General features: G+C 28.0%; 1 protein-coding gene across 1 annotated transcript; it reads left to right on the forward strand.

Annotated features, from left to right (window-relative positions):
• The first annotated feature begins 5,152 nt into the window (after positions 1-5,152).
• Positions 5,153-6,246, forward strand: LOC101509660 (uncharacterized). Its single transcript, XM_004508352.4, has one exon. It carries the CDS (start codon positions 5,269-5,271, stop codon positions 5,872-5,874), a length of 606 nt encoding a protein of 201 aa, XP_004508409.1. The 5' UTR covers positions 5,153-5,268; the 3' UTR covers positions 5,875-6,246.
• Positions 6,247-11,408: the final 5,162 nt, after the last annotated feature.

Below are 11,408 nucleotides of genomic sequence, written 5' to 3' on the forward strand. Positions count from 1 at the left end.
TAGTATTGTCGTATATAGTGTCAACATTCCCCTTAAAAAATTTGCCGCCAACTCATGCCCTTAAATTTTGGTCACTTCAAAACATCGCAACAATGGTCTTTTCCCTTAAATTTGTATTTGTCATGTTAGTCTCTTTGACACAAATTCTTGTGTCGTTATTTAAATTTAAAACATCGCATCAATGGTCCTTTCATCTCAAATGATGCATCCTTTCAATCTTGCATCGATATAGGATTATTGTTACCTCCCTTTTGGAAACTTGATATTACTAGTTTCATCATTTTTCCTAGAAGTACCCCATTTATATCTTTTTTGAACCCTACTTCTTTATTAAGCAACTTCTTATTTACTTTCACCCTTCGTTTCTCTGCATCCTTCATGTTTATCATATTCCCACAAAAGTTACTAATGGCTTCATCTTCAAAATCAACTTAAAAAATTCATTGATCTTCTTTCATCTACAATTATTGCCAACAACATGGTGTAGAATGGTGGAGATTTGTTGCACCAAAGTGATGAGATCATTAGTTCATTAAAGATATGAAAGGAAACTTAAAAAAAAACATCAACAAAATAAGAATAAAACTGAGTTTTCTGAAAAATAATGGGCCTAAATTGTTTTAGCAATATCTTGTGTCTCTAAAGTCCGATTGAAGTGTTCTTGGATGCGTTGAAAAGATAATATTTCTTACAACTTATATTTCACTCATTATGACCAAATTCAACATCTATAATGGTCAACAATAGATTGGAAGTTAACCACAAATTTATGGTATTTTTATTGTTTTATCGGGTTCATTAGAATAATAGATAAATAAAATAAAAAGAGACAAACAACAAGGGATTGCTGAAAGATTGATTTTTTTTTTCTTTGATTGTTTTGTAACTATTTTCTAATTAAGATTAGAAAAAAATTATTAAGAAAGTATTGTATCCACTAGGATTAATGTTAGATTCTTGTGGCATTTTTTCTTCTATCAATCAACTAATTGCTCCTATATATATATATATATATATATGTGTGTGTGTCACTTAGATATGTAGTAAAGACATATTGAATTAAATAAAAAAAATATTTATCTTTGAAAATTGAGATGAGTGAGATTTTTTCTTCTCTTTAAGTTATTGGATTGACGATTACTCCTGACTTATCAATCATTTTAATTGTGTCGTCTTTCTTTTTCATCTCTTAATCTATTTCATCTATTTATTTATTTATTTTAATTTTTTCATATTTTTATCCGTCTATATTTTGAGTTTGTTATTACAGTCATTGTACTTCATCCCATCTCTTATACTCCTAACTATGTAAGTCTAGTCTTTTTAGGTCTTTCCTATGGCTTGATATAAAAAAATGTATTTTAACTCGATTTTGACATAATTCAAGTTTACAAACAACCAACATATCCCATGGGCTCGAATAACGATTATTTAAAAGTAAAAAATTTAAAATCTATAACCTTTTAAATATTAATTAAATTGTAGTTTTTAGATAAAATAAAAATCTAATTTAATATAAATGTAAAATAGATCTTTAAGATATTTATGTTTTTTTAACATAAAATTAATTATCATTATGTTTCAAATAATTATTAAATATATGTCTCTTTTATATTAGTCTCAACTAATTAATTGAATCAACAATTCAACACACAAAATCTTAGTCAAAGAATTCAACCTTATATAGAGTTAGAAACAAAATCCTTCAATAATATTTTAAAGATAACAAACTTTTATGATTAATAATAAAAATATTTTGATTTATATTTTTATCTAATTTGTGTTTTTGAGTGATTCATAATATAGATTATAACGAGTAAAGCTATTGCTAATAAAGAAGCAAAATCATTACATATCTCTCTAAGATCAAAGTCATCATCAATACATTCACAAAAAATAATGTCTTGCATTTAAAATACTAACAAATATTTTCTTAATCAATGGTCCAAAATAGTGGAATAAATGCAAAAGGAATAAAGTTTTATGAAAAAATTAGTCTAAGTTTTCAACTTGAGAATCATTTATCTTAAGTACAGATTAAATTTTAAAAATAGTCACAATTCAAACTCCTATTTGTTGTGATTATTACTTCCACTTCATATAGAACTAGCGAAAATTTGTTTTTTTTTTTTTACTAACAAAAATTATATTCATTGATTCAAATTGTGAAATACATCGATGCAATATAAATTCAAATTTGCTAAAAATATTAAGGATGAATCTGCAAACAAACTCACAATAACCAAGTAAATAACGTAAAATGAAAACATGTCTACAATTATGATAGAAATTCAAGTGTTCGGAATACTTATGTCTCCAGATTTTTAATGTCGACGACGTAAAAATCATTGATTGAAATACGTAACCGATTAAATTACTCTATCAATCTGAACCAAAATGAACATTGCACCAAGATAGTAAAATCAATAGACATCACACTCAAACAATGAAATGACAACAAAAAAAGCAAAAGAAAAACTATATTTGAGTGGAAGTTACTTATTTAGATAAAATGAAGAGAAAAAATGTTTTGGAGAGATGATTCTAGATGTAAAAATAATCATAAACTATTTTTTTATAGTGAAAGAAGAAGAAGAGAACCTATAGTTTGTGAGAGGAGATTACATGTTAAACATGATACATAAAGTATTATTTATGTATTCTATCTATTATCCAACTAATCCTCTGTTTAATGAATTTTGTGATACTAATCTTTTATTGGACTTTATTCATAAAAAATTAAATTAGCATATTTAGTTAGTATAGTCTTAGATTAATGTCGACTTTTAACATTCAAGATGTGGTTATTATGAAGTAGCTAGTTTTGGTGAAACATATAGTAGTTCAATTCAAATGGTGCTTGTGTTATTGATAATGAATTCATGAAGTCATCCGTAGCTCGTCAACTGAAACAATTATGTAGTTTGATATCCATACGAAAATCATTAATCAAATCTTTAGTAGGATATCTACATATGTCGAAGATATTTTTATCAGTATAAAATATCTGGTCAATCGAGATATCAAGATTCGGGATGAGGAACAACATGTGAGTGTTATTTTTGACACTTGTATTGTTGACATTTAGAGTGATGTAGTGGGAGATGATAGAACTAAAAATGAGTAAACAAAAGTTATTGTCAAACCCCAATAAGGAAATGTGACAATTTTAATGTTATTTGTGATATGCATCTCTTAGGAAATATTTCGCATGATGATGTTGATATGATTGATGTCTATTAAAGAGATGGTTTTGGACTGACTTAATTCGGCTCAAACCGTTGCCTAAATATGTTAAGCAATCACTTTAGCTTCCAAAACCTTTTGAGGAAGATAGTCAACCTTAACCATAAAGGTTGAGAAGTGACAATATCAAGAATCATAGAGTAAAATCAACTACATTTATGACTTGTGTCCTCAACGGACGTTTGTGTCTATCCTTTAAAGATAGAGCCTATAATCCAAAAACAAAAAGATACACATTTCTAATCATTTTTACCTCTCATTCTCCACAAATAAATATTTATTTAACATCAAAATAGGTACGGTTGCTGCTTCTATTTTCGAGAACGAAGCGTTGTTCGAGAACTATAATCCAATTATGATTTACAATCCAATTCAGATAAGAGATCATAGTTACTTGTTTATTGAGAAAAAAATGATTATGATTATTGTGAACACTAGTGTTGCTACAAAATTTATAAAGATTTTTTTTTAGAAAAACTTAGAGTACACGGTTCTTTATAATACTAAATTCAATGTTACAACTCATAATATTTTTCCTTCTAAGTTAGATTTATGTTCCCATTAGTTTTTTTTTTCTTTACTTTAAACTATTTTTAGTTTATAGAAAACAAACATTATCCAACCCTCTCATGAATCAAACCAGTATAATTAAATATATACCTTAAAATTTAACTCATTTATTCGAAAATAATAATTTTTCAATACAAATTCCACTAATTTATTTTATTATCCAATTTTAATGATTTAATTATCCAGTGGAATTGAATTGATTTTTTGGACCTATGTAACATCGTGGCAGGGTAAGAATCTTTCCGGCATTGCCGCAAAACTAAGTGGATTTAAAACGGTTGTATATTGTTTGTCGTTTTGTACACTATGGGCAGCACACAGCTTTGTGAAACTGAAAGCCGTTGGATCACAATTCAGAGGGCTCAACGACCTCCTTTCAGGTTAGCTAACCCAACCCCACTTCATCTTTGGTTAAACGCTCCATTTCTATCATTCAAGTCTTTAAAATATAGGACATTGTCAATGATTATTTCAAAGAATCTTTTATCGATTATTTTTATAATTCGAGAATAATTTATTTTTTTAATAAATGATCACATAAAAGTGTCATCCTTGCTATTATTATATTGTTATTAATTTTTTACTTTTTAATGGAGTTATTATTTAGTAAATTAACTTTTTTGTATTGACTGTGGAAATTTTTATTATGCGTATATAGAGATGTTTTTAATGGAGTCATTACTTAGTAAATATTTTTAGAGATGTTTCTGAAACTTACTTTAAAACATGGGACCGGAGTGATTTTATAAAAAAAATATTCTTATTAATGTCTTTTACTTTTCCTCTTTTATTTTTCATATAATTATTACAAAATTCCAAATTGTTTAGTAAATTCCTATTCTAAAGAAAAGTAATAACAATAAATTCCTAATCAGCTCATTCTCATCGGGATGCTCTATAAAAGTATAATATCATATTGACTTAATGATTTTAACCGCTCTAGAATATTTACATTGAAACATAAAATAATTATCAGTCCAATTCTTCACCCCTTTCCATTCTTTAATTGCACATTGAACTTTAAATTAATACATGTATATTTACCTTTCAAAGCATATACACCCATTCCTTTTAATCATTTAATTTTTTAATAATTAATATTAATAATATATTCTGTAATACATATTTTTCAAAAAATTATTTTTTATCAATTAAAAATCACATTCTTTGTACTAAAAATTAATATGACCTTTTTTTTTTTTAACCAATAGAAGAATATAGGGGCATCATAGAATTCCACAAAGTAAATGCACCAAGTAGAAAATATCACGAATCTGACCCCACAGTTCTCACCCACACACACTTCAATGTTCCCAAAATCCTATATATACATTGCTCGAGTAAAGCTAGGTTTGCCAAACTAGAGAGCCGAACCCGGTTTTTGGGAAAAAGATAAAGAAAAAAAAACATTCTTCTTTTTTTCCTCATTCTTCTTCTCCAAAGAAAAAAAATATGGCTACAGCTTCTAGAAAATCAAGAACCAGTGCACTTCGATCCCTTTCACCTTCCCCTAAACTCTGCAATTCTCAACAATCACCTTCACACTATTCTTCCTCCGCTTTCGCTTCTTCATCTTCAAGTTTCGCTTCACGTCCAACAAACTTTTTCCGAGCCTCTACCTCACCGACACGTGTCAGTCTTTACGGATCGTCACCGTCTGTGTCGGCTTCGTCGGTTCGGTTTTCACTAGACCGTTCAATTTCACCGAACCGGTCTATTTCTGTAACACCGCGAACCGGTGGAAAGAAACAGAGTAGTAGTCAGCAGAAACGAACTTGCATGTGTTCGCCTACGACGCATCCTGGTTCGTTTCGTTGTAGTCTTCACAAAGGATTCGGCTCACGCGCTTCTACGACGCCGTATTCGCAGAACAGACTCAACGCGCGTAGATCGGCGATGACGAATTCGTTAGTGAGAATTCGCGGCGTGGAAGGGGATCTCGTGAAGAGAGCTCTCGCTGCGTTGATTCGACCTTCTTCGCATCAGCAGAGAAGGAGAGGTGATTTTCGTCCAAGACCTAGTAGACTTTCCGTTATGTCTAAAGCCGAAGATTCTTGAAGAAGCTTTAAACAGGTTTATTGATACCACGATACGGTTTCCGGCCACCGCCAAAGGTGGCGCCAGATCCCGCCGAATTAGATTATCAGATCTAACGGCTGAGCGAACAATTTGGAAAATCAAGCAAGGATTGATTATGTGCTTCGTCTCTCCTTGTTGTTTGTGTACATATAGAACAAGTGTGTATATATATATATATATATCTATCAGTGGCAGCCATTGATGGCAGTTCTTGGAGCTTCTGGACTTAATTTCATGAAAAACAATTTTGATAAAAATATAATTAATTAATTCTCACTTTAATTCCAAAATTCAATTGCAGTCAATGTTTTTTTTATGATGTTGAATTGAATCTTTAACTGCGTTGTTCTATTTTCAGTTCTATAGCACTTTTCTTTTTTCTTTTGCATTATTTATTTCTCTCTCTCTTTTTTTTCCTTCTACGTAACGTTTGTTGTAAACTTTTCGTTCTGTACGGTCGTCGTGTTCGTGTGCTTGTGATTTTCGTGTGTTCTCAGTAATTTTTGTAGTATTCCTTTTATTTACGGTGGTATTTTTCTATACTTGTTTGCAAAATGGATTTACGTATTCTAGTGTATTCGTAACCGTAATGTATCGTTTATGCTTTTATATTTTTTTACAGAAGAATTATTTTTATAATACCTGTTATTATAGATTATTGATTCGTTGAGTTATTTAATTTTTGGTGGTGTTTATGACGAATATTTAATTTTGGTGTTTGATTTGCAGGAATATATTTGGAGTCAAGTGGGGGCAGTGAGTGCGTGGACATGATAAGTTGAAGTAGCATGTGTGTGTGGTGGATGAAATAACAGGATAAAGTTCACTGGAAAGAAAATGCAGATTGTTTTTTAACGGATAATGACTCATCATGATGTTGGATACAACAAAGGTTGTTTGATGTAATCCCGTTACTACGATAGAATTTGGATGGAATGGGATGAAGTGATGAGACGATGACTAGGCATATGTGGAGCGGACACGGGATTAAAAAATGAAGGAACCTCCAAGGAGAGAAAAACATTAAAATTGGGTGAAAAGCAATAAATTAATTAAATTCACATGGTAAAGGAATAAAATAAATTTTTATACAAGGAAAAGGGCAATTAAAATAATAAATATATATATAATATAATGATAATATTTATATAGAAATTATTTAATATTTGGAATTAAAATAATTAAAGATATTTAATTACATATTTTTCATTCAACATGTTTTATATGAGAATATTTTTAAAAAGTAAATAATTTATAGTTTTAATTTAGGAAATTATTTTATATTTATTTTTAAAAAATTTAAAGATGTTTAATTTAAAATAATTTTACATATTTTTAAAAATATTTCTGGGCACTTGGTTCATGTATCAAGTTGATTTTTTTATATAATAAAGACAGGTTGAAAAAAGTGAAACACGACAATTAGAAATGACGTGTAACTAATGTGGGTGTATATGGTTTGACTAGTCAAAAAATACTAGTTTTGAAATCAAATTGATGATATAAGATAGAATTTCGTTTTTATTTTTAACTCAATTTTTAAGAATATGATATTTTTAATTATTCAACCTGATAACTCAAAACAGTCAATAACGGAATGAGTTGATTCAATTAAGAAAGTGTCATGTATTTGTAATAGTGCAGTTTCTTTTTCTTTTGATTAAAAAGTAATAAAAAAAAGTAATAGTGTAACTTTTCAGTTTTAAAAAAAGAATTTGAACTAATAAAAATAAGCATATTGAAGATTTTTTTTAATTATATATTTATTATAAAAAAATATAAAATTCTACTTTAAAACTGATATTCTAAAATACAATATACTGAATAAAAAGAATTTTCAACACAATACAAGATTGCACCCCAAAAAAAAAAAAACAGATATTTGAGTACATCAATTTAATTTCAAAATAAAGTATTTTATATCTTTTTCTAAAAAAGTATATAATTGAAAAGACTCCATTTTTTTTATTTTTTTATTATAATAATATGAAATTTGTTATAGTACTGATGCTTGAACTCTTGCTAACTACTAAGTAAAATACATTAAAAAGAAAATAATAAAAAATAAAAGTCACAAGCCATAGTCTACCTTGTGAAGATTTTGGAGCAAAATCTAAAATTAAATGTGTATGTATGATAGAAGTAAGGAAGAAATGGCCCTTGAGGTACGCAAGGGCTTCTGAAGTCTACAAGTCATTCAGTTAATTAGTTGACCAAATTGAAGTAGTCAATGATGCCATTTTCCTAGTTTGTGCCATTAACTTGCAATCCAAGCCAGCAACAGCAATGGAAAGCAAAAACCTCTCATGGATGAATTTGAATTTCGAGGTTAATCTATTAAGATCTACTAAAACTAAATTAAAAATATTCAATCTAATCAAATTCAATAAACATAAAACAATTTGAAAAATATATGTACTATGAAGGTAAAATATTTTTATGTTAACATTTAATAAATATTAATAAGATTTATGTATTTCATAACATCAAATTACTTCATACCATTTTTATGGTAACTCGTAACACAAAGGATAATTCTTGTTAAATATTAGTGTGAAATTATTTTACAACGATAATACACATCCATTAAAATCATACAATTCTTCTATGATTGTATTATAAATATGTAGATTTCAATCTAATTCATCTAATAAATTTTATGTAAACAATAATAATAACATATATTATTTGTAAAAGTAAACAAAAAATATTTATTATTTTAAATTACTTTTTTATTATTTTAAAAACAAATTTTTTATTTATTATTATTTAAAATTAACAAATTTCATTTTAAAACAATTTAAAATGTTATAAGGTGATTGACTGAATCCAAAAGGTGGTTGATTGATGGTCGTAGCAGTTGACAATTGACCGACATGGTTGATTGGCAGTTAACACTTGTTGGCGGTCGATGGTGGTTGGCCAATAGGCAGTTGTGACTAATCGATAGTGGTTAGACTGCGACTGATGGAGGTTAGTAGGCAGCCATATGTGGCTAGGTATTTTATAGTATTTTATTTTTAATATAATTATAATAAATTTAAAAAATAAAAGTCGTCCATTTGTTTTCATTTAAAAAAAAAAAACTACCCGTTTAAAAAAAATTAGATGAATTAGATCTAATCTATAAAATATTCTATTGTGTAGTGGATGGAATTTTATTTTGATGGATAGTAAATAAATAGATCAAATTGCCACTCCTACACATAAGCAAATTCCACAATCACTTTCTATTGAACGAGTATTGTACAATAAGACCTATATATAGGTCAATTCTGATACAAATCAAAAATAAGTTATTTCAATAATGAAATATAAAATAAAGTCATTATTTTTTTATAAGTTGTTTTCATATGTTATCTTGATAATTTAATAGAAGTAAGTTAAAAATAATTTATGAATATGTGATAAGTTAACTATATAAAAAAATTTAAATAATTTTCACATGTTTATCTCAATAGATAAACTCAAATAAAACAACCAAATATGACTTTGTATGTGTATAAAAAGTTATCAGAATGTTAAAAAGACAAACTCTTAATTTATGTTTTGATAAAAATAAACAAAGATTAATTAAGAACATTAATTATGATTCTAAATATTATGTTAATTTAACTTATGTTTTTGAATGGATTAATTCAAAGATAGGACTTAAGTAAAACAAAGAAATCTGATAAAATTTGAACAGATAAGAAAAAAGAACATTCTGGACAAAATTTGTGAAAACGGAGAATGTTCTTCAGGATCAAGACTGATTATCACAACCTTAAGACCAATCAATCTCCACTAGTTCAAAGAATATTTTTTCTCTATAATTTACACTTATGTTATCAGTACTTGACAAGGATCAAGTATGATCCATTCTAATCAAATAAATTATTTGAATCACAAAGAGAAAAAGTCATGAATCTAGCAAGTTGAAACAAATATGAGCCTTCTCCAACTTGACCGTCAAGAAAGTTAAACAATCTTGAATTATACAAGACATCCGAATTAATCAGGAAGACATCCATAATGATCAAGACTGAACCTCCAGATTGATCATCAATCTCCAGAAAGTTCAAAGACTAGAACTCCACATTGATTATCGATCACAAGAATTGTCTTTAAAATTCTGCAGAAGTTCATCATCATTCTCCAAGCTGTTTTGACAGAATCAAAACTCCAGATCAAAACAATAACATCAAACAAATATATCTGAAGTATAAATGATCATTAAACACAAGAGAAATATGATCCAGAAATAAGAAATACGACAAGTCAAACAGATTTCATAAAGTGTTCAAAAGCTGGAATATTTTTATTCATATATATTGGTTTTGGTCAAAACTGACAGAACACTACCAACAACTTTTTTGACCATTATTAATTGCTCTAAAACACCTATAAAAAGAAGACCAATGCTCTGGGCATTGACATAAGTTCAAGTGCTAACAAGTCTCATTAAATCATTCACATTCATACTTAAAATTCTCACTTTATCAAGAAAGAACCAGTTCTAATTTTATTTCAATACTCTATTATTATTGTACCGAATTCTTTGTAAAGAATTGAATCTCAAACAAGAGTTGAGACATCTCAAATTCTATCAAAATAATCTGATTATTATTGTAAAACTAAACCTATAAGAGTTTAATATAGTTTGGGTAGATTTTAATAAATCCTATCAATGTTGATAGGTGTCCTGATTAAGTGGAAATAAATTAAGTTTGTAACATATCAAGGTTGATCTGAGCTAGGTGATGTAAAACTAAGAAGGTTATTTGTTTTGAACACTTAGTGGAAAAACTCACAGTTGTAAGGACTGAACGTAGTCCAAGTTGGGTGAATCAAGATACATCTATGTGTGGTATTCTTTCTCTTATTTTCTTATTTGATAAGTCTCATTAATCATTTAAGTTAAAAACATAAACTGAATTTCTGATTTTAAGCTAATCAATAACGTTCTTCGTTTTCTGGTAAAAACCAAGAACGTTTTCCATTTTCTGTTTTCTTAACCAAGATCATTCTTGAGTAAAATCATTAAGTTTTTTCATGAATTTTTAAATAGGAACGTTTACAATTCAAACTCCCATTCCTTATAAACCGACATTACTATTTCACCAAAGTAGACTTGAGGTGGCGACTGAAGTAGTGGCGATACAATTGTGAAAATGGATCATTTCCTTTAAAACAGATGTTATTTGTAAACACTGCAAAATTCTACTCATAAATTGAGTGAGTAGTGAAAGGTGGTACCTCCTTTTATAGAATGAATTGTGTCAAATATTAGGGGATTCAATCAGAGAAGTTTAGCATGACCCCCACAATTTGTATAGGTGGAAACCCTATTAAAAAAAAAAGTGAACAACTTGAAAGTATGAGTACTTTTAAAATAGTGAAGTATTTGTACTAGAACTTGTGGATACTTGATGACTCTTCATCATATGCATATTTTTCATTGTTTTTAGTCTTATTTATCTTTAATCATTTGTTAATTTAAGGAGTTATTTGATATATTTTGTTGATTTTAA

This window comes from Cicer arietinum, chromosome 7 (genome assembly GCF_000331145.2).
Source record: "Cicer arietinum cultivar CDC Frontier isolate Library 1 chromosome 7, Cicar.CDCFrontier_v2.0, whole genome shotgun sequence".
NCBI classification, from domain to species: Eukaryota; Viridiplantae; Streptophyta; class Magnoliopsida; order Fabales; family Fabaceae; genus Cicer; species Cicer arietinum.

Bases quoted from the DNA above. Each gene is read 5' to 3' on its own strand.
- LOC101509660 (XM_004508352.4), top strand. From the start codon at position 5,269: ATGGCTACAGCTTCTAGAAAATCAAGAACCAGTGCACTTCGATCCCTT.